This window comes from Prionailurus bengalensis, chromosome B3 (assembly GCF_016509475.1).
Source record: "Prionailurus bengalensis isolate Pbe53 chromosome B3, Fcat_Pben_1.1_paternal_pri, whole genome shotgun sequence".
NCBI classification, from domain to species: Eukaryota; Metazoa; Chordata; class Mammalia; order Carnivora; family Felidae; genus Prionailurus; species Prionailurus bengalensis.
This window is the reverse complement of record NC_057355.1, coordinates 147,109,597-147,130,864: the sequence shown is the minus strand read 5'-3', so window position 1 is coordinate 147,130,864 and position 21,268 is coordinate 147,109,597. Positions and strand designations below refer to the sequence as shown.

The following is a 21,268-nucleotide window of genomic DNA, read 5'->3' as shown; positions in this document are numbered from 1 at the left end:
GACGTGGTGGGCACGGGCTGGCCTGGTCCGTCCCGTCTGCCTGGCTGTGCTACCCTCCTTGAAGATTAGTGATAGTGTCGTCCTCACTCGCTGACCGCAGTCCTCTCGTGTTTTCATCTGACATGTGCTGCTTCCAGAAACTTCTCTGGTGAGCAGTGGGGCTGTGCTGGTGAGCAGACCAGATACCCAAACATGAGACCTTCACTCACCCCCCACCATGCCCCCTCATCTTCCCGACTCACCCTACCCCCCACTCCCCTCCACCCTCCACCTTCTCATCCCCCCACTTACTCCCCCACTCACTCCCCCAGTCCCTAACCCCCTCTCCCTCTCCCTCCCACCTCCCACTGCCTCACCCATTCACTCTGGGTCCCCCTCTCCCCTCTTCCATCTGTTCCCTCCACGAAATGCTCCCTTGGGCGCCGGAGGGAGGAGGGACGCCGGCAGTGAGGTCCACCCTCACAGTCCCGAGGCCAGCGCCCCAGGTAGGAGCCCTGAGACCCCTGCAGGGTGGCGCCCCCCTCACCTGGAGCCCACCACCCTCACTCCTAGGCTTTTTCCCTCAAGCGTGTCCCCAGATGGGGCCGCCCGCTGTTTGCTCACTACGGCCTTCCCAGCTCCCTGGACACGGCCTGTGCCTGAGTGGTCCCCTCTTGTTCCTCGAGGGACAACGGGGGCCAGATGGCCACGTGTGTGGGCGAGCTCCGTGCCAGCTGGGGAGCCCACACAGAACCCTCACGTAGGACCAACCTACCGGGCACCCTCTGTTCCCGCCCTGACAGATACACCAGCACGTCAGGTGCAGGTGGGGCCCCTCCTCAGCCCACCCCACCCTCCGGGCACTGCTGGTGGCTGTGGTCCACAGGTGCACACCCCGGGTGGACCCCGCAGGAGAGGCCAGAAAGGCGCAGCCGGGAGTTCTGGGCCCCTCGGTCCTCAGTCGGTCTAGAAGGGGTGGCATGTCCCCGACCCCAAAGCCTCTTGCCCCTGGGAGGGGTGCGTGCAGGCTCTCCTGAGTGGTGCACAGGGAGTAGGCGGGGCTGGCGGTGGGACGTGGGCTCATGAGGACAGCTCGCTTTGGCCAGGTCACTCCACCCTGTGTCTTCACTGGGGAAATGCCTGCAGGGCCGCTGGGGACATTAACTGAGATCATGTATGTCCCTGGCTTAAGCTGGCCTGACACAGGGTGTATGCTCTAAGTAGGTTAGACACTGTTCTTGGGGTCCTGGGAGGTGCCAAGTTCGCGGCGGCCCCTGCAGGTGCCGCGTGCGGGCACCAGGGGGCAGCACGGCCCCGTTGGCCCCGCTCTTGTTCTAAGGGAGGAAGGCGCAGGAGGCCACGGACGGGCCCGCGGAGCCCACCGCCTGGGCGGAGGGGGGTTGGTGACCCCGAATGCCTCCTGCGCGCAGAGCTGGGTCTAAGGAGAGAAACGACCAGTGGCCTTGAGCCCTGACGACGAACGACAGCCACGCCATCACTGACAGTGCCATCAGTCCCCAAGCCAGGGGCAGGGGTGGGGCTCAGGACTGGGGTCCGGGAGGGGCGCCCTCGCGGATCCGGGAGGGGGTGGAGGCCAGCGGGGCAGAGACTCGGCGCCAGGGCAGCACGCGGCGGCAGCAAGTCCCCCCGGGAGGCACCGCCGCCCGCCCTGCGCCCCCTCCGCAAATTCCACCGGGACCACGGAGGCACACGGTAACGAGTGTTGGTGCACACGCGCAGAGGTCACAGCCCTGGCACACGGCCGGCAGGACGGAGAGGGGGCGGCTGCTCCCGGAAACAGCCTGGCGGCCCCCCCCCCCCCCCCCGAACGGCTACTCAGGCGTCGCCCCCTGCCGGGCAGAACCACGTCTGGGGCCTCCCGAGGCTGACGGCACCGTCCACACGGGGACGCGCACCCGGAGCTCCACGGGGCACACTCGCGATGGCCGGAGGGTGGAAACAGGCCGGCAAAATGCGGTCTATCCCCCGGTGGGACGTGGCTGAGCCCAGAAGAGTGAAATACTGACACGCTGCATGCACCGCGGACGGACCGGAGGGCAGCTGGGCCACGGACGGACCCCGACGGCAGCTGGGCCACCGACGGACCTCAAGAGCAGCACGGAGAGACAGGAGCAGACACGAAAGGCCACGGGGAGTAGGATTCCACTTCTCTGACATGTGCAGAATGGGAAAATCTGTGAGGACAGAGCAGGTTCAGAGTTGGGAGGGGCGGTGGGGGGTACAGCTGAAGGGCACAGGCTTCTTCCTGGGGGGCCGGTGGCACATACCTGTGACTGTGGCGAAACCACTGACCCCTACCCTCAGAGAGGTATGTTGTATGCTATGCGATTATGTCTCGATAAAGCAGTTTAAAAAAACAAAGACACATCAGACTGTGGCCCCGAAGCCCCTGAAGGGACAGTCTGGGGCCACCATGGCTCAGAGGGGGGCGGGGGGAGGCTGAGATCCTCCGCTGCCGTGGCAGGGAGAAACCCAGATGCACCCCCCCCCCGCCCCCAGTCCGGTGTGGTTTGAGGCAACCGGGCGGCAGAGGGGGCCTGGCAGCTCAGGACCTGCCTCCCAGCAGCCTCAGCCCCGAGCCGTCAGGTGGGAGGTCAGCAGGGCACCCGTTGTCCGTGCTGCTCAGGAGACAGTCCCCTCCCTGCGTCATGATCATTCCTGACCAGCCTGGGGGTGAGCAGCCCTGCCCTGTCTGTCCTTTTGCCCCTGGGTTTGGGCCCAGGGTGGGCTCTGATTTCTTAAATGTCAGCCTACATCCAAGTCACTGAGGGGCCCTGTTAAACACAGAGGGGACCCAAGGGCGCCTGGGTAGCTCAGTCGGTTGAGCATCTGACTTCGGCTCAGGTCATGATCTCGCGGTCCATGAGTTCGAGCCCCGCATCAGGCTCTGTGCTGACAGCTCAGAGTCTGGACCCTGCTTCGGACTCTTTGTCCCCCTCCTTCTCTGTTCCACCCCACTTGCACTCTGTCTCTCTCTCAAAAATAAATAAAGATTAAGAAAAAAATTTTTTTTAATACAGAAGGGACTCAGCCCCATGGCTCCTGAGTCAGAGCGTTTGCATCTGGGAGACCCTGGCTCATGTCCACACCTAGAGAGCCTTTGAGTCTCAGCCCGATGCCATCAGAACGGCGCATATCCAATTTCGACCCGTGAGAGGTGGGCCTGGAACTCAGTTTGCCTCCTGGAGGAAAGGCTCTTTCCCTGGACCCGCTTCAAGGCCAGGTGCAAGGTCTGGAGCTGCTGCAGTCACTCTATGACCGTGGGCAAAGACATGGAACCAGAAAGCCCGTACCAAGGGGAGGGCCTCCGTGTCCCGCACCTGCCATCCCACTCCTTGGCCGCGTCAGGGCCCGTGACGTCGTCCTGCAACGCCCCCCTGCTCTGTGCCCGGGGCCTGCCCCCCTCAGAGGGCATGGCAGCCGCCCCACCCAAACCTCCTCTCCTTCTGCTCTCTCACACTGGCACCCGCCTCGGCTTCTCTGCGATTTCACAGGGATGCTGTTTTCTTTCCTGTACTCTCACACCCACGTTTGCTCTTACAAATTGCCTGTGACACCTCCGTGCAGACAGCTGGGGTGTCACGGGCCCTGCTGACGCTGGTCCGCCCCCTCCCCCACCTCCAGTCCTGTTCTCCTCCCTTGAGATCATCGCGGGCTGTGCACCTTTGCAGACTCCTCCAGACTATTCCTGAACATTGACTTGCCTACATGGGCACCCGTGGAAACTACGTGGGATTGTTTTTGCTTTTATCCAATTCTCCATTTTGAAATAACTTCCAATCTGCAGAAAAGTGGTACACTTAGTACTAAGAAATTCTGGATATTCTCTCTCTTTACCTAGATTCCCCAACTGTCAACATTTTATGGCATTTTCCTTATTATTCAGTCTCTCCTTCCATACAACTATTTACTTCTGCACCGTCTGAGAACAAGGAGTCTCTCCCGCATAAGCGCAGTGCAGTCTGAAAAATCAGGAAATCACCACTGATCTAACATCCCCCCCATCTTGACGTGCTGCACGTGTCTCTGCAGAGTGCCCCCTTCCTTAGCTGTGCCTGTGTCCTGTGCTTTCTGTATTTCTGTGGGGCCCCCTGGGAGGCGAGGCTGTGTCCTTCTCCTCACGTCCCGCCTGCCGGAGGCCCTGAGTGCCCAGCCAGCCAGCCAGCCAGCACCGCTCGCGTGAGGTCTCGCCACTTGGGTGAGATAACACCTGCCAAGACCCCTCCCTGTGAAGATAACCGCTGAGCACCTTGCACTCATTAGTAAGCAACTAATTAGTAAGTAGTTACGAAGCAGTTCATGGGGACAGCGCTTGTGATTTCTTTGACGAGGCTGGGGTTCCCTTCCCTCTTGGGGGTGTGCCTTCTTACATCTGGACTGATGCCAGCACGGATTCTGGGCCGCCGTCCTACTCGAGGGCCTACCGTCCGCAACTCTCAGTGGGATCCTGCGTCCTTCGGACACGTCGTTTTGTTTAGGCACTTCCTTACCTTCTGGTACAAGATGCCGAGCCCACTCGGCTCAGCCTTTTCCCGGAGGGGCCCCAGCTCCCCTCAGCGGAGAGCGGTGCGAGTGAGAGCCGGGCCCAGGGACGCCTGCTGTCACCAGGCGGCACCATTTCCAGAGCGGGAAGATCTGTGCGTGTGTCCACAAACCCGCGTGCAGACCCGTATGTTAAGCTGAGTGTCCTCTGCTCCCTCCACCTTCCCGACACCCCAGCGCTGGGCTGAGCTGCATTGGCGCCCTTCTCCATTCGTTCGGGGATTTTCCTGTGCGGTCCCCAACAGCCAAAGGCTGGTCCCCACGGCGGGAAAGGGAAGGAGGAAAAAGGGAGCGGAGTGCGAAGACACGGCTGATTCGTGGGAGTGGGCTCTCCAGGGTGGTTGGAGGGTCCTGGCACGGGTCCGAGCCAGGCGGCGGCCGTGGGCAGACCGAGGGCTGCAGATTGGAGGCAGAGATGAGCAAAAGAGAGGCGTCGGGAGGACCCCAAGGTCTTTGGCGGAGTGGTGAGCAGCTGATTGAACCAGTAAAGGGAACAGGATGCTTTGGGTGGGGGAGGCAGACTTCCATTTCAGATGTGTAGGGTGTAGACAGAAGTGGTTTGAGGACTGGGCCCTGGGACACTGCAACGTCTGGAGCGGGGAGAAGAGGAGGAACCAGAGATGGGGTTCTGCAGGGGGGGCCCAGGGAGGCCCAGAGGAAAAGCAGGCAGGTGGGCCAACAGGCCTCTAGGGGTCCCCGAGATGGGGCCACCCAGTGGCTGACACGGATGATGACGGGGGCACGTGGGCATAGCTAGCAGTTACCCCTGTAAGGAGACGGAGGGCCCCTTCAACAAAATCAAGTCCCAGCCCTCCAAGGATGCCCACCTCCAGGGCTCACCTTTGGAGGTCATGCGTGGAGAGGCAAGCCTCAGAGGTGGGGGAGGGGAGCGGGTGGGCAGAGGGGACCCCGAGGGTCTGGTGGCATCTGTGAGTTCAGGCGCCGTGTGGCCTGTGTGCACCCCAAGGTTATGCTGGGGGGACGGGCTGCCAGGGGCATTTTCAGGGTGCCGGTCCATGACCCTCTGCCTGCCCCTGAGGCCTGGGCCCACACAGAGGGGAGGGTCCCCCCGCTCGGCTGGTGCCGGTGGCCTCAAGGGAGATGCCCGGCCCCCGCCGACCGTCTCCCTGGGCACCGAGGGGGTCTGGGCTGTTCGCCTGGTCGGGAACACAGAGGCTGGGGAGCTGGGGGTGGGGTCTGCGCGGGCAGAGAACAGCACGGTCCCCGGCCAGAGACCCGGGCAGAGGAGTGGCGCTGGCCGGGGCTGGGCGTGCGGGGAGGAGACGAGGGGCCCAAGGCAGACGCGCTTCCTGTCCACCTGGGCTCCCTGGGCCCGGCTCACCTGCCCCCCCTTCCCGTGCAGCCCCAGAGAGTTGGGCAGATTTCTGTCCCTGCGGCACATCCAGCCCGTCTGTGATGAGGGCGGCTCTGAGCAGCACAAAACCAAAGGACATAAAGGAAAGCATTTCTTAATGTCATCCGTTTCCTTTGTTCTCATTTTCGTAAACAACAGAGTACAACAAGGAAACTTCCAGGATTCTGCCCACCTGAGGACGCCTCGTAGGAAAGGTTCACAAGTGACACACTGACGCCGGCAGCAGTGTTCCCGATGTCGACATCCAGCTGACTCCTCAAAGTGTGAGTGGAAGCGTGGCCACGTCCAGAGGGCTGGGCGATGAGGCCGGGCTGGTGAGGTAAACCCCCTGACCTACTTTAGCTGGCAGCATTTGTGTCCCCTGCCCTGTCCCCACCCCCTCCAGCAGCAGACAAGAGATTCTGGGAAAGGGGGTGGGGGGTCAGGGTTGGGGTCCAGCGAGGGTCCACACCGGCAGGTGGGCCTGGAGCATCTCTGGGGCAGGGCCACACGGCTCACAGCCTCGGAGTCCCCTCTGTGCCCGGGCCCGTCACCCCCCCCCCCAACTGTGCCCGGGCCCGTCACGCCCCCACCCCACCTCTATCTACCTGCCAGACAGGAGCCGACAAGTGGACCCCCCCCAGAGCGTGGTCCCAGGCGAGCCCAGGTGTCCCAGAGTGCGAGGGGACGGGCAGGGGCTGTGGCTCCTCTCTTGCTGCCTGGACGTGGCCGGGACATATGCAGGGCTGGCTCTGTAGAGGGGGCTCTGCAAGAGGCCAGAGAGCCACATGCACGGTTTTCTTTAGTACAGAAGAGACCGGATTCTTTGACCGGCTCAGACACACATGTGGTAAGGAGTCCCCAGGATTAAAGGTAGACATGAGGCTCGAAGCCGACCTGGGCCCGTGGCCAGTGCATCGCCTGGGTTGGCCGCTGGGGCCCGCCTCTGTGGACCCTGCCCTAGACGTCTTAATCGGCTTATTTATTGGAGCACGAGTAGAGAATGTCCCCAACGGGACCGTATCAAACAAACGTTAGCCACCTTCACTCAGACCAAGTATGGACAGTCTCGGGGTCCCAGAAATCTCCCCGGGGCCTCCCCCAAGCCCACTGTCCCCTTCCTCAGAATACCTCCACTTGATCTGAACTTTCCATCTGCGGAATGGGCGTGCGCTCTGCAGTCTGGCTTCTTTCTCTCAATGTTCTGTGCTGAGACCCATCCATGCGGCCCTGGGCAGTGACGGCTTAGCTGGCGGTGTGGCCTGGTGGTGCGGGCCCCGCCCCTCATGCCCATTCTCCTGCTGGGGGCGCTTGGGTTGTTTTCCCTTTGGGGCTGTAATGGAGAGTCCCTTCCATGGGCATTCGGGTACAAGTGTTTTTGTGAACAGGTGTCTGTCCCACGGTTCTCCGGAGCGGCCGTCCCAGCTCACGGTGTGGCCGCCCTTCTCCACGACCTCCTGGCTGTCTGTCCCTGGCCCTTTGCCTTTCCATACAGATTTTAGAATCAACTTGTCAGTGTCCACGAAACCAAGTGAGGGCTGGGATTCGGAGGCCACTGAACTGAAGGTAGGTTTGAGAGAACTGGTATCTTTACGGAGGTGAGTTTCCAGCGGGGGCCCCAGCACTTTCCCCAACTTGAACAGCCACTGGCCTCCCAGCAGGGCTTTGCGCTTTCCAGGGGCGGTCCTTACACATCTGTAGTTAGATTTAGCTGGTGCCGATGTTATTGGTGCTCTGCAACGGTATCATTAACACATTAAAGACTCCACACTCAGCACGGAGCCCAATACGGGTCTCGATCCCACCACCCTGGGATCATGACCTGAGCCGAAATCAAGAGTCCGACGCTCCACTGACCGAGCTACCCAGGCGCCCCTAAAGAATGTTACAGTGGCCTGTTACTTGCATATATAAATATGATTATCTGATGGTCATGCTTAAATCTTTGTTCATTTGGTCCATTCACCTGGAGATTCGCTATGGACGGAAATGTGTCTCCCTCAAATTCCTCTGTCCAAGTCCTGGCCCCCAGTGTGACGGTCTTTGGAGGCAGGGCTTTTAGGAGGTAACTAAGGTTAAAAGAGCTGGGAAGGCAGGGCTGCTGGCTTCAGCACAGGAAAAGCTCTCCCTCTCTTCCTTCCTGTCCCCTTCCGGGCACTCCTGTCCCGTTGTGGACACCAGAAACCAAACCTGGATGGCCGAACGCTCCCCTTGGCCTTCCAAACTCCAGAACTGTGAGAACGCGAATCACGAGGGTCTCAGTCCCCAGTCTGGGGTCTCTGGTTTCGGCAGCGCTCCAGGCTAAGATGAGGTTCTGTGGATTTTCTACATTCGAAAACCGATCTTCTGGGAATAATGACTCCAGTTCTTTGCAAATCCTTTTCCTCGCCTCTTTGCCACCCCCAGCCCCCTCCCCGCACAATGTCCGGTATAAGTGTGGGAGCAGAAATCCGCCCCTAACTCCTGATCCCAGGAGGAAGCTTTCACTGTTTCACTAGTCACCGCGGCACTGCCTGTAGGTTCTTGTAAATGCACTTCACTTCGATGGAGTGAGCCCCCTCGTTGTGTAGCAGAAATATGGGCCTTGCCCAAGGAGGGGTCTGTTCTTTGCCCCGGGTCCTGGGAGGTGATCCCGAACCCCCTGGGCTGTCCTGCCTGCGGTGGCGAGTGTTGGAGGGGGGTGCAGGGAGCACACCGCAGAGAGGAATACAGGGAGCGGGCCTCGGGTCACTTGGTGTGGAAGCCCCAGGCGTGGGGCCCTCCTGGTCCCTGCCCCATGAACTTCTTCCCCTGCGGGAGTTTAATGGGCACACTTTCAGTAATAGACCACGACTGTAAGCTTTCAACCGGTTCGGTGAGTCTTTGTACCGAATTATTGAACTGGGGGTGGTCCTGGCGGCCCCCAACTTGCAGCGCATGCCGGAAGTGAGGGTGGCATTGTGCACTGCTCCTAACCTTGCACTTGTATATTTAGTTTGCTACGTGTCTTATCACGGATGCGGGCTCACGTCATCAGGTGATTCTTCTCCACCTGTGGAGATTTTCAGCTATTCTTCTTCCTGCGTTTTATTAACGTCGGGAATTGTTTTGGTTGGTTTGGAACGTTAACCTTCTGTCCGCCGGAATGACCCTAACGTGGCTGTGATGGTCGTCCTCTCACGGGGCTGGAGTTGCTGACATTTTGGTTGGAAGTTGACGAGGGCTCGGCCTGTGCTTCCTCCCTCTTGCCACCCCCCCCCCTTCAAGCTTTAGCATCGGGGCGATGTCGGCCCTCTCGGTGGGAAGACTTCCTTCCTGATTCTCCAGAACGCTCCGTGTAAGATTGCTGCTACGTCTTCCATTGGGGTCCTCTTAACACATCCTAGCTCTCCTTGTCATTAATTCTCATGGAGAAGATGAGTGCTGTTTTTAAACCTCTGATAATTCCAGTATCAGGATCACCCGTGAGTCTGTTAGTATTATGTGGGCGGGGTGTTTTGTTTGTTTTCCCCTCGTTTTTTGGTTTTGTGTCTAGCTCTGCCTGTTTTCATTTAATGCCCAACATGCTGGGTGAAAAAGAGTGGTGGGTCCGGATACCCTTCCTCCAGAGATGTTGGGTTTTTGCCCATCTGATAGCACGACCGGCATCTAGGGTAGTCGCATATGCTCGGCTGGTATTCTGAGGCCCGGCACCGGCCTCTTCACCAGTTAGGCACTGAACCGTGCCCACTTTCTATCGGTCCGTCCACCTTGCTTTCACGTGTGTTAAGGGGCGCGTGGCATATGGCTAGGAGCAAAATCTCCCCCTAGCTTTTCCACTGTCTGACAAACGGACATTTTAAATTTGCGCAGTCACACTGGTCACAGCCCATAGTCCCCCCACCCCAGGGCTGCCGTACCCTAAGTGGCCTCCCTACATCTCCCCTCTCCCCCTCCCAGATGCCTTCTCCACAGCGATGCTCTCCCGGCCCCCCTCAGAACCTGCCCCTCCAGTGATCTCCAGCTCACCCCCTCCCTTCAACTCCCTTCCTCTCCAGCCCGGAATTCTCTCCCTCTTGCATGCCCCCTTTTTCCCGGAGGCCCGTGTGCCTAGGGTGCCCACCTCACCTTGGCTTTTCCTGACAGCATGAGGGGCACCACACTCACAGCCACCCCCCCATCACGTGACACAGCAGACCCAGAAGGGCTTTTGCTGCCTGTAACTGCAGCCCTGGCCTGCACAAGAGCAATGTTGGTTGAATTAACAGTCAGGATTTGCTCCTCTAATTACCTTTTCCCCTGAGAAAAATGTTTAAAAACCTCCCCTGCTTTGGACTTTCATGGTTTCACTTCTTACGTGAAACCCGGGAAGTTCCTACAGTGACCTGGGCTGGGGGGGGGGGGGGAGCTGCTGCCCCTTGCTGCTCCCCCCTCCTCCCACAGCTCTGACTGCCCCCAGCTTCCCCTCCTTCCCCTCCCATCGCCCCCCTCCAGCCCACAGCTCTGACTCCCCCCCTTCCCTCCCCTCCCAGCCCACAGCTCTGACTCCCCCCACCCTCTCCTCCCCTCCCCTCCCCTTCCAGCCCACGGCTCTGACTCCCCCCCCTTCCCTCCCCTCCCAGCCCACAGCTGACTCCCCCCAGCTTCCACATCCTCCCTCTCCCATCCCCCCCTCCAGCCCACAGCTCTGACTCCCCCCACCCTCTCCTCCCCTCCCCTCCCAGCCCACGGCTCTGACTCCTCCCACCCAACCCTCCCGTCCCCCCCCCCCCCTCAGGCCCACTGCTCCGACTCCCCTCACCCTCCCCTCCAGTCCCAGTCTTCTCCCGCCACGCCCCGCCCCGAAGGCCCTGCGCCGGCGCGCTGGGGCCGCGCGCGGAGACCTGGGAGCGGACGGGGGCGGGGCGGCCGGGACACGGGCCCCCAACGGCCAACGCGGCCGCGCGGGAACTCGCGCGCCGGGCCCCGCCCGCGGTTTGAACGGGAGGCCCCGCCCCCGCACTCGGCCAATCGGCGGGCGGGGCGGCCGGCGCCATGGCGACCCTTTGTGGGCGCGGAGAGGCCCCGCCCGGCCCCGCCCCGCCGGCCCCGCCCCTCCCTCGGCTGCGGGCGCGAGCGCGGAAGGCGGCGGCCAGGTGAGCGTCTCGGCGCGGGCGGCGGGCTTTGTGCGGCGGCGGGCGGGCCTGGGCGCCCGGGGTGGGGGCTGCGGGCCCCCGGGGGGAGGCCGGGGTCGCGGGGGCGCGACGCGGGCCGCCGGCTCCCCCCGCCCGTCCGCCCGGAGGGCCGTCCGCCACCTGGGAATCCCCCCTCGTGCCGGCTGCCCTGCGCTACTGGCGTCGGAAAGTACTGCCTGCGGCCCCCCCCCCCCCCCCCCGGCTCTCATCACGCTGCGGGCTTTTTAAGAGGGGAAGCGCGAAGCGGGGTCGGCGGGGCCGCTGGGGCGGTGCGGCCTCCGAGGGCAGCCCCCACTGCCTTCCTGCCTTGGACTTGGGAAGGGTCCGCGCGGGGAGCCCGGCCGACTTGAGTTTGCAGCCCTGATCAGAGTCCGCGCGCTCCCCTCCTCGCCCTCGTCCGTGCTCATCTTTCGCCCCTTCCCCGGTGGTGCGGGATGCCCGCGCTCCTGGGTTTCCTCCTAGCCCGCCTTCCTCACGGAGTGAGTGGGTGGCTGGCCGCGCTGTGCTGGTGCCTCATCCCAAGTCCTCTGGGCAGCACGGGTTCCGCTAGTAATCTGATGCCCTCCCAGGATGGCCCAGCCGGGGCACCACGCTCTGGAGCCCTGGAGGGTAGCGAGGTCCGCCGCAGGACCCGGGAGGGTCCACTTTCACTTCTTTTCCTTTGTTTCTGGGTTTGACTTGCTTGAAAAAGGAACGTTGGGGATATTTCGCAATGGCTTCTGTCCCCCGTTCTGTAGCAGACCCAGCTTCTCTTAAAGCTGGCAGGGGGGTTTCAAGGAGCTGATGGCGCCTGCCCCCTGTGCTATCCAGCTCTAGCTGCGTGGGCAGTGGAGGCGGGCGTCGGGGAAGGGCGGGGTGGGATGTGGGAAGAGGAAGGTTCCCAGACCCCGGGTGGGAAACTCTTTTCAGTCGGCTCCTTGTGGCTGCCTGCGGTGGCACTCAGGTGTGTGGGGTGGTGCTGGGACTAGGAAAGGGATCAGAAACTCTTCCACTGGTCAAAGGCAAGCTTGAGTCCACCTCTCTGAAAGCCTGTTGTCTGCAAAATAGGATCGCCAGGAAAAGGTTACCAGGTTACCAGGTAACCACCGTTTGCCAGGAGATGCGCTGGTCCAAATCCAGGGTTTCCCAACTGTTTCCTCCTCTGGTGGCCTTTATGTCGCAAGCACAGGACAGCAGGACCGAGCTAACTGTTGTTTTAAAACAAGAAAGAAATTGCCTGTTTACAGAATTAAGTTTGATGTCTTATAAATTTCCTGCATGCAACTACTCTTTATTTTCAAGTTTTGGCATGTTTTACAATTGAAGTTGAAGTTCAGAATAAAAAGTCAGTTAGACTTTTTTCTAGATAGAATGGCAGGTTTTATCCTGGGAAGAGGGCTGGGAAGTTTTTTTTCAGCTTGCTAGTGGGACATACTCCATGTAGAGGGAATCTGTGTATCATTCCAAGTCGCAAAAGTCCCCGAAATTCACTTGTTAGTAATTGCTGAAGGAAAGTCTCAGACGGTGATGATGAACCCACGGCTGGACTCCCAAGCAGCGCTTCTCAAGACTTTGCCACGCTTGCTCTGTCGTCCCGTTTTCCTCTGGTGAGGTATTTCAAAGACAGTCTGATCGTGTGCCAGAAACTGAGAGTTCATGTTGGTCTGCCTGAAAACCCTGAGTGCCATGAGCTGAAGGTCGTGGTGAAGGGTCAGGTCTGAGCAGGTCTCAGCAGTCTGTCCCCTGCTGCCCCAGCTCTTCTGCTCGGAGTCTGGGGATCTGCATTTTCCACCGGCCTTGAGATTGCTGGCCACACGTTGTGAGAGCAGCTGCAGGAGAGGCCGCTGGCCAGGAAGGGTGAGGGGTCCACCACGCCGGGCTCCCCTTTGTCTTGGGGAGGGGGCCCTGATTGGGCGGACACAGCACCCCTCCCTGGCTCCACCTGCCACATGGAACCACTCAGTCTGCTGTCTTCAATTTTTTCTGTTGGTCACCCCTTGTTCTGGAGGCTGCTGTGCCTTGACCACGGGGTTGACACTGCTGGCCTGCTTGTCCATGGCTCAGGAGGGTTTGAGCAAAACACCATTGACCCTGAGGAGTTGATGGGGTGTGACTCAGCAAGACCTTCTGGCTATCTGGAGTGGACGGAGGTGTGTAATACGGAGGTTTGTTCTGGAAACATGCTTGTTATCCAAAGCACCTGCATCGCAAAGCGAATTTCCCCATAAGAAACACCAGAAACTCAGATGATTCGTTGTACAACCCAAATATATGCATATAAAGATGGTTACGGTGCTGTAATACAACATAATAAAATGCAGATTACAAAGCTGAATTAACCTGCCCTTTGAAAACCCTCCTGGCTGGTGTGAGGGGCACAAGAGAGGAGGGTTGCTGTGTAGGATGACTTTTATCACTGACGGCATCACTGCTCTCTGTCGGCTCCATGGGATCTTAACTTCCGTGCAACTTCAACAAGGAACGTGTCCGATGACCTAGAATGAAGCAAAGCATTCCTGAGCTCCCTCTTGGATGGAAAAGCAAAGGACGGTCCAGAGGTGCTTTGAAGTGACAAAAATACACCAGTGCCAGTTGTGGGCACCTTCCAACGTCCTGAAAAATCACTGATTTCTTCCAAACGCCGCGGCCTGAGACCGAGCGTCTGAGCATGGGAGGTGATCACCCACAATCCCACGGCGAGTGAGCAAGAGAGAGAGAGAGCTATTGGCTAGTTGTGATCATGTGACATCTGGCGGCACGTACTGCTCACATCTCGGGACGCCGCTCGTGTGTCCAGTTAAAATTTATTCGAAATGTTTACTGGTCTTGCAGAACAAGTTACTCGTGGTCCAAGGTTTTACTGTACTCTCTTGTTGGGAACTTAATGGTGAGTCAGGCTCTGCAGTTAGGACAGCCTGGGAAGTCTGGGGTCTCGTGTCCTGTGTTCAAAGGGTCAGGCGCCCCAGGCCATAGTCATGGGCTGCCCAAGAAGCCGGGCTTGGACCAGTCCAGCCGGGGGATCTGTGTGCTCACCTCCAACTGCCTTCAGAACCATATTGTGTGCTGTGTCCCAGACACAAACGTAGGAGGGTGAGTCTCACCGGCCACCTTCTGGGCTCGGCCTGACGCATCGCCCTGACACAGGCTCTGGTGGCAGCCCAGTGGCTCTTGTGGTTGCATGTGCTGCCCTCGAAGTCCTTCTCAAGTCGCAAGTCTGCCAGCATTTTCTTGTACGGAGTATAACAAAACCTAACAGTTGCTCAGGATTTGGCCCATTTGAAGCCGGTAATTCGAGTGACTCTGAGCACATACTGGTCCTGGCATGCTGATCCAGACACTTAGTGATACACGGGAGGCAGTGTCTAAAATGGTTTGGATTCACATTAACGTAGCCTGCCCCCGTCAACTCGTTTACGTGTTTTTCTTTATCAAGCCATCGCTGAATACGGTGAAATGCACAGTTATTACTTGTGCTGCTCAGTGAATCTGACGAATGCCATTCTCCTGTCTGGTTAGGGTGCATTTCCGTCGTCCTGGAGAGTTCTGGATGATCCCATCTCCTCCACTGGCAGCCCCGCTGCTATTTGCACCTTAGGTTAGCTTTCCCTTTGCCAGAAGTTCATATGAATGGAGTCGTATGGTACCTGTTTCTTGCTTTGTGATTGAGCATAGCGTTTGAGGCCCATCCTTGCTGTTGCATAGACGAGTGTGGATTTTGTTGCTGGGGAGCGTTCTGTTGTCAGCCACACCACAGTTTACCCATTCGACTTGCTTATTTTGAATCTGCAAATAATGTTTACGTCTGGGGTGGTGACACAGGGTAATGGCAGAGGCACGGAGGAGGAGCTGGAATAATGGGCAAGGTGAAGGGGAGCTTCCAGCGATTGTGAAAGAACCATACAGAAAAACCTGGTGGAGGGTGAACTGACTCAGCCTTCCCAGAGAGCGGCTTGATAACGTCCATCATGAGCCTTACAACTGCCCCTACCTTTTTAAGCCCTCGTAGAAACTCCGGAATCAAGTGCTACAAATACCAACATCCAGGGTTAGAGCCTAGCATCACTGTGAGCAGTGTGAATGTCAGGGAACAAGGCTCTGTTCTTCATAGCGACGCACGGCCGTCGGAGGTGATGGGGAACCTTTACACGACATGGAAAATGTGACCAGCAGGAAAGCAGAACTCGCAACGAGCTCTCAGATGCACAGAGAAGAATGTGCTTAGGACAGTGCTAAGAACCTGCGTGATAACTGGTTCAGAGGGGCGGAACCGGGGTGGTTTTTGTCTTCTACTTTCTTCTTCTTTTTTTTTTTTTTTTTTTAACGTTTGTTTATTTTTGAGAGAGAGCATGAGCCGGGGAGGGGCAGAGAGAGGGACACAGCATCCAAAGCAGGCTCCAGGCTCCGAGCTGTCAGCACACGGCCAGATGCGGGGCTTGACCCACAGATGGTGAGATCATGACCTGAGCCAAAGTCGGACACTTAACTGACTGAGCTGCCCAGGCCCCCTGTCTTGTACTTTCTGATATTCTTCTCAACTATCGACAGTGAGCTGCGGAGACAAATGGAGGCACCCGTGTGAGAAGAGCAAAAGCTGTTTACTGGACGCAGTTGCAGCCAGGGAGTGGGTCACTGCCTGGCTTGCAGCTACTCGGGTAGCTGCACTTGGCTACAGACGGCCGAGTGGCAGCACTGCCTCCTGGAACAGGGCTCCGGGGCCCCGGTGGGCCTGCAGGCTGGGGGAGCAAGGAGCCCTGGTGGTTTTATGGGGAGCACGTTTGGCCTTTCTAGGAAGTGGGGACAAGTATTAGGGAAGCCCTCAGTTATTGAAGTCCTTTCCTTGGGGCGACTGTGACAGAAGTCATTGGCTTCCTGGCCTGTCACTGGAGATAGAAGTCTGACTTCCTGGGCTGTGTTAGCCTTAAAAATAAGTCACTTATTTTACCAGCAAAAATGGGTGTATTTGGGAATAACAGAATAGCAGTTCCAGGTGTGAAAAATAGGAGGAGGAAACGCCGTTTCAAATGGCATCCGGAGGTGGGCAGGGGAGCTCTCACACTCATTGCCACTGCAGACCCAAGAGGAAGAGATGCACCTTGCACACAGGTACTACCTATTAGTGTCCCAGCAGGAGAAAAGAAGGTTTCCTCCTTCCCCGGCAACCGCCCAGCCAATGAGAGATGGTTGCAGCCCAGCCAATGAGAGGCCGTCCCAGCTCAGCCAATGAGAGATGGTCCCAGCTCAGCCAATGAGAGGCCTCTATACTTCGAATTCCCAGTTTATTCCAATAGACTTTGTTTACAATAGCCCCATTCCCTAGCCTCTTCTCCCCCCCCCCCCCTTAAAAAAAATACCAATTGAAATTTTGTTATTCCCAAATACGCCCATCTTTTGCTGGTGAAATAACTGGCAGGTTTTTTGTTGTTGTTTTTTGTTTGCTTGGTTGGTTTTGAGAAAGCGTGTGCAAGCAAGAGAAGGCAGAGGGAGGGGACTGTTAGGCTACATGGCCAGCACAGAGCCTGACCTGGGGGCTCCATCTCACGAGCGGAGCCAAGATCAAGCGTCAGAACTTTGGGACGCCCGGGTGGCTTCGTCGGTTGGGCACCTGACGTCGGGTCCGGTCATGATCTCAGGTTCGTGGGTTTGAACCTCGCATCAGGGTCTGTTGCTGACAACTCAAGAGCCTGCAGCCTGCTTCGGATTCTGTGTCTCCCTCTCTCTCTGCCCCTCCCCCGTTCATGCTCTGTCTCTCTCTGTCCCCCAGAAAACAAATAAACGTTGAAAAAAAAAAATTAAAAAAAAAAATAAGTAAACATTAAAAAAGAGAGAGAGACGCTTAACTAGTTGAGCCACCCGGGTGTCCTGGAAGTTTCGTTGTTAAAGTCAACAGGACAAGCAAGCTTTTTCAAAGCCAAAGGCAAATCCAACAAAGGAGAGTAAGGAGGTAGTTTGGAGGAAAGGAGAAGGAGGAGACGAGCGGGAGTTCAGGGTGGTGACTTTCTCGTTGCCTGAGTGGCACGGGTGCTCAGGTCCTTGTGGGGGAGGCAGTGGGCTCATTTCCCTGTGGGGCCTATAACTGGTGATTTCTTCCTGGGATCGGACAGTGAGTGGTCCTGGCTCCCCCTTGCAGCCTCTCCGTTTTAGTGAGTTTGTCTTTGTTTTCTTGGGTGGTTGCTACAGGGAAGGGTTGGGGTCCTGGATGGATCTAGCGACCGTCCTCAACATACGGTCTTTCGGAGCAGGTATGAATAAGGGCTCTCTCTGGGCGGTTCCTGCTGTGATGTGTGTCTAGCTCGGTCTGCGGCCGCTGTTGACCGTCCCGGCGAGGCTGGCCCCGAGTCCAGCCTGGGCGTGAGAGGCCCCTGCTGGACCGACAGCTCACAAACTCGCGTCTCGGGCTTGCAGAGGACCCCTGAGGAGAGGGAGGTGGGCCCCCAGGGAGCCGGGTGCTCGATGGGGCGCCTTGAGCTCTGCGAGCTGTGGGTCTCTGCTCCCGGCTGCCCCCGTGGTGGTGCTCACCCTTGCCGTGCAGGGCCAGCAGGAGAGGCAGCCCAGAGTCCTTCTGGTGGTAACTCGGGCCACTTGAGTGAGTTTTGTTGGGCCCTGAATCAAATCAGTTGTCATCCAGGTTTGGGATTTTAGAGTTGGTTGAAAAGAGAACTAAAAGTTAAACGTGGGGGGCGGGGGGCACCTGGCTGGCTCGCTTGGTTAAGCATCCGACTCTTGATTTCGGCTCAGGTCACCATCTCGCGGTTTGTGAGTTCGAGCCCCACTTCGCGCTCTGCGCTGACAGCACAGAGCCTGCTTGCGATTCTCTGTCTCCCCCCCTCTCTCTCTCTGCGTCCTCCCCTGCTCCCACTCCTCTCTTTCGAGGAAAAAAAAAAGCCAAAGAGATACAGTGGTTTGCCACAGAGGAACCCTGGACACTTAATTCTCCCCCCCCCTCCCGCTCCCTCACAGGTTATCTTGTAGTTTGACCTAATCTTGCATTCATTCTCAGTGTACTCATCCATTCTAAGTAAGTGACTTTTACAAAAGTGATGAGAGAAAAAACTTGTGTAAAAGTTGTATTTGCCGCCACAACAAAAACCTCGACTCCTGTACCACCAGCAGTGAGTGAAACCACTTTCGTGTGTTTTGGTGGTAAACGCTTTAATTCACTTGTTTACAAACCGCTGATTCAAGTAAGTGTGAGCCAGGTGCTGTGGTGGAAACGGTAGAGAGTTTCAGAGACTGTGGGTAAGTCCGACCTGTCTGCTGTTCTGGGAAAAGTAGTCTTGGGGGGGGTGGGGGGGGATAAGCTAGGGTTACTTAGTGTTCTAGGCTTTTTATTTGGGAGTAATTGTAGACACACAGGCCCTCGGGGAGAAATGATCTGGAGGGGCACCTTCTCGCTGTTTAAAGAGGGTGCCGGGCGTGGCCGTGCTGCAGGTACCTGAGGACGCTCACGGAGGGGGAAGGGGTGGCCGCGGCAGCCCCCGCCCGAACCCCCACCTTTGGCGACTGCAGACTGAGTCGGGGCGGGGGGTGTCTGGGGGGGGACTCTGGAACGTGCTAATCGGGGCCCGCCTCGCTCTCCGCAGGGCAGGATGTTCGCGCGAGGCTTGAAGAGGAAGAGCGCCGAGGACGCGGAGGACGCGGACGGGGGCGTGGCGGGCGTTCCGGCCGCCCCCTCCTACACCCTGCAGCGGCAGTCGCTCTTGGACATGTCCCTCGTCAAGCTCCAGCTGTGCCACATGCTGGTCGAGCCAAACCTCTGCCGCTCGGTCCTCATAGCCAACACGGTCCGGCAGATCCAGGAAGAGATGACCCAGGACGGGACCTGGCGGGTGGTGGCGCCCAGGCCGCAGGGCGGGCGCCCCTGGACCGCCTCGTCTCCACGGAGATCCTGTGCCGCTCGGGGCGGGAGCAGGAGGGCGAGGGAGACGGCCCCCTGCCAGACCCGGCCCCGGGACAGGCCCCGAGTCGCCCGCAGAGCAGCCCCTGGGGACTGGACGGCTCCCGGGAGGGAAGAGGGGGCTTTCAGAAGTCGCTGGATCACATATTTGAAACGCTGGAGAATAAAACCCCCGGGTCCGTGGAAGAGCTGTTTTCGGACGTGGACAGCTCCTACTACGACCTGGACGCGGTGCTGACCGGCATGGTGGGCGGCGCCCCCTCCGGCCCCGGGCTCCCCGCCTTCGCCCCCGCGGCCGCCGCGCCCCCCAGTTCCACCTGCAGGTCGGATCTGGGCGAGCTGGAGCACGCGGTGGAGATCCTGGTGGAGACCTGAGAGGGCAGCCGGCCCCCGGTGGGACTCGTGGCGGAGGGGCCCTGCGGCCTCCGGAGCGCGTGGCCTGGGCGTCTGCGGGCTCGGCCCCTGGTGTGTCTGCGACGGGGAGAACGTTCCGGAACAGCATCCCGTTGCCCTGTGCCCTCTGTCCTCCTCCAGCGGGCTGGGCGGTTTCCTTCGGGCTAGCCATCGGAGCCGGCCTGACGCCCGCCGGCGCCCCGGGTGCCGGCCCCTCTGTCCTCCGTCCCGCCACAACTCTGTGCAGGGCCCGTCCCCGGCTCAGTGTCCAGCCTTGTGTAATTTTAGATAGGTGACGTTTTTTAAATTAAGTTTTATATGTTTGGGGCAATATTTTGTCTTAAGATCTATTTTTTAAACTTTTTATACTTTTTTTAGATTTTGTCAGCCATTCAAAGTATATTTTTCCTATAAACGTTTTCTGCTGCTACATTAGGAACCTATAACCTGAACAGTTGCAGTTGGTGTATTTCGTCGTTTAAGGTTTAAATAAGGACTTTGTTTCGGGTGGAACTTCGGGCAGCTCCTTGTAGCGCACGTGTGTCATGAATTTCCACTTCACGTCGCTGCGAACCTTCTCCGCGTCCTCGCCGGGCGGAGCAGTGCCTCTTAGTCTCCAGTGTCCTTACCGGCTGCTCTGCGCCGGCTGTGTCTTCGTTAGAATCACATGCGGATTCTGGGGGGTTTATTTATGCCTATTTATATGTAAGTGTTGGAGAAGGGCCCATCCTGTCCACCGGAGATCTCGGGGCGGGGTCTGAGGCGGTGCCTTCAGAGGATCCGACCCTCGCGGCCCCTCCCGTGCCCCTGCGGTGTTCCCAGCGCCACTGGGCTTTCCCTGTGCCCCGCCGCTGTCGAGAGTCCCCCGACGGTGTGAACGTTAAACAAGGGGAACCTCGCTCAAAGGGAGTCAGGAGGCCAGAAGGGGGCTTTTGCGCCGCACCTGCGGACGTCGAGAATTGCCGGTCACAGACCCTACAGAAGACCCCTGAGTGGGAAGGAGTCAGTGCCAGCCCCCACGGGAAAAGATGCACATTTGCTCTCCCACCAGAAGCTGACGGCCCGCGACCACTCAGCCCGAGAGACGCCCTCGTCACCCTGGACCCCGCTTCTCTCCAGTGGACTTTGGTTCGGAGCAGCCCTCCTGGCTCCCTCCTTTCTCCGTAAGTGACGTTCCTCCCGTTGGTTGCTTGGGCTTGCCTGTGGTTCTCCCAGGTCGCAGTTCTGTTATCCCTGAATAAACCTAGTTTGCTGGTAAAATAACCGACGTTTATTTTAAGGTCAGCACTAGCCACACTGGTGTGCACGGAGTCTGCCGCGTGCCAGGTGACACTAGTGCTGGGACAGAACCGTAAGGTTAAGTCAGGTCAAGTCCAGAACGAAGGAAGTCTGGAGTCCTGCCATGTATGGCTTCTCAGCCCCGAGGGCAGTTGATGGTGGGGTTGGTGGGGCAGTGCCACTTAAGTGGGCTCTGGTGCACCGTGTCTGCACCCCTGAACCTGCCCTGGCCGCGGGGAGCGGCCAGACCTTCTGTATTGTTTTCACTAGTTTACAAGTCAGACTGCGCTCACCCCGTCCCACCCCTGCCCAGTTGCTGTTTCTCATGCTTTTTCCTCCTTACCCAGCCCTTAGCCAAAAAGGTTTGTTTTCTCTCATGCGTAGGACCATTCTTTAATATCAGTCGTGTATACACCACTTTATTAAAAAACTATCCGACAAACAAAATGGAAGTGTGTTTATTATCTGCTTCATTATGCCACGGCATAATCCTTGAGTGGATCTTTTTCGGCTGGATTACCTATTTCGCTTGTGTTAAATATGTGTTAAATACGAGGTGGAGCATTTTCACCTTGCTGAGCAGACAGGCTTCTGGTTTGGCACCCCTCCTCTCTCCCAGTTCCCCAAGCAGGAGCAAGGGCAGCGCCCTTGGAGGAGCCAGTGGTGGGATGCGACATCCCATGGGTTGCTGTTTCC

The 21,268-nt window shown here is 58.4% G+C and overlaps 1 protein-coding gene across 1 annotated transcript; it reads left to right on the top strand.

Annotated features, from left to right (window-relative positions):
• The first annotated feature begins 10,913 nt into the window (after positions 1-10,913).
• CDCA4 (cell division cycle associated 4) lies at positions 10,914-21,019 on the top strand. Its single transcript, XM_043557114.1, is given in 3 exon segments — positions 10,914-10,989; positions 18,588-18,843; positions 18,846-21,019. Coding segments are annotated over 2 exon segments (681 nt in total). The 5' UTR covers positions 10,914-10,989; positions 18,588-18,593; the 3' UTR covers positions 19,277-21,019.
• Positions 21,020-21,268: the final 249 nt, after the last annotated feature.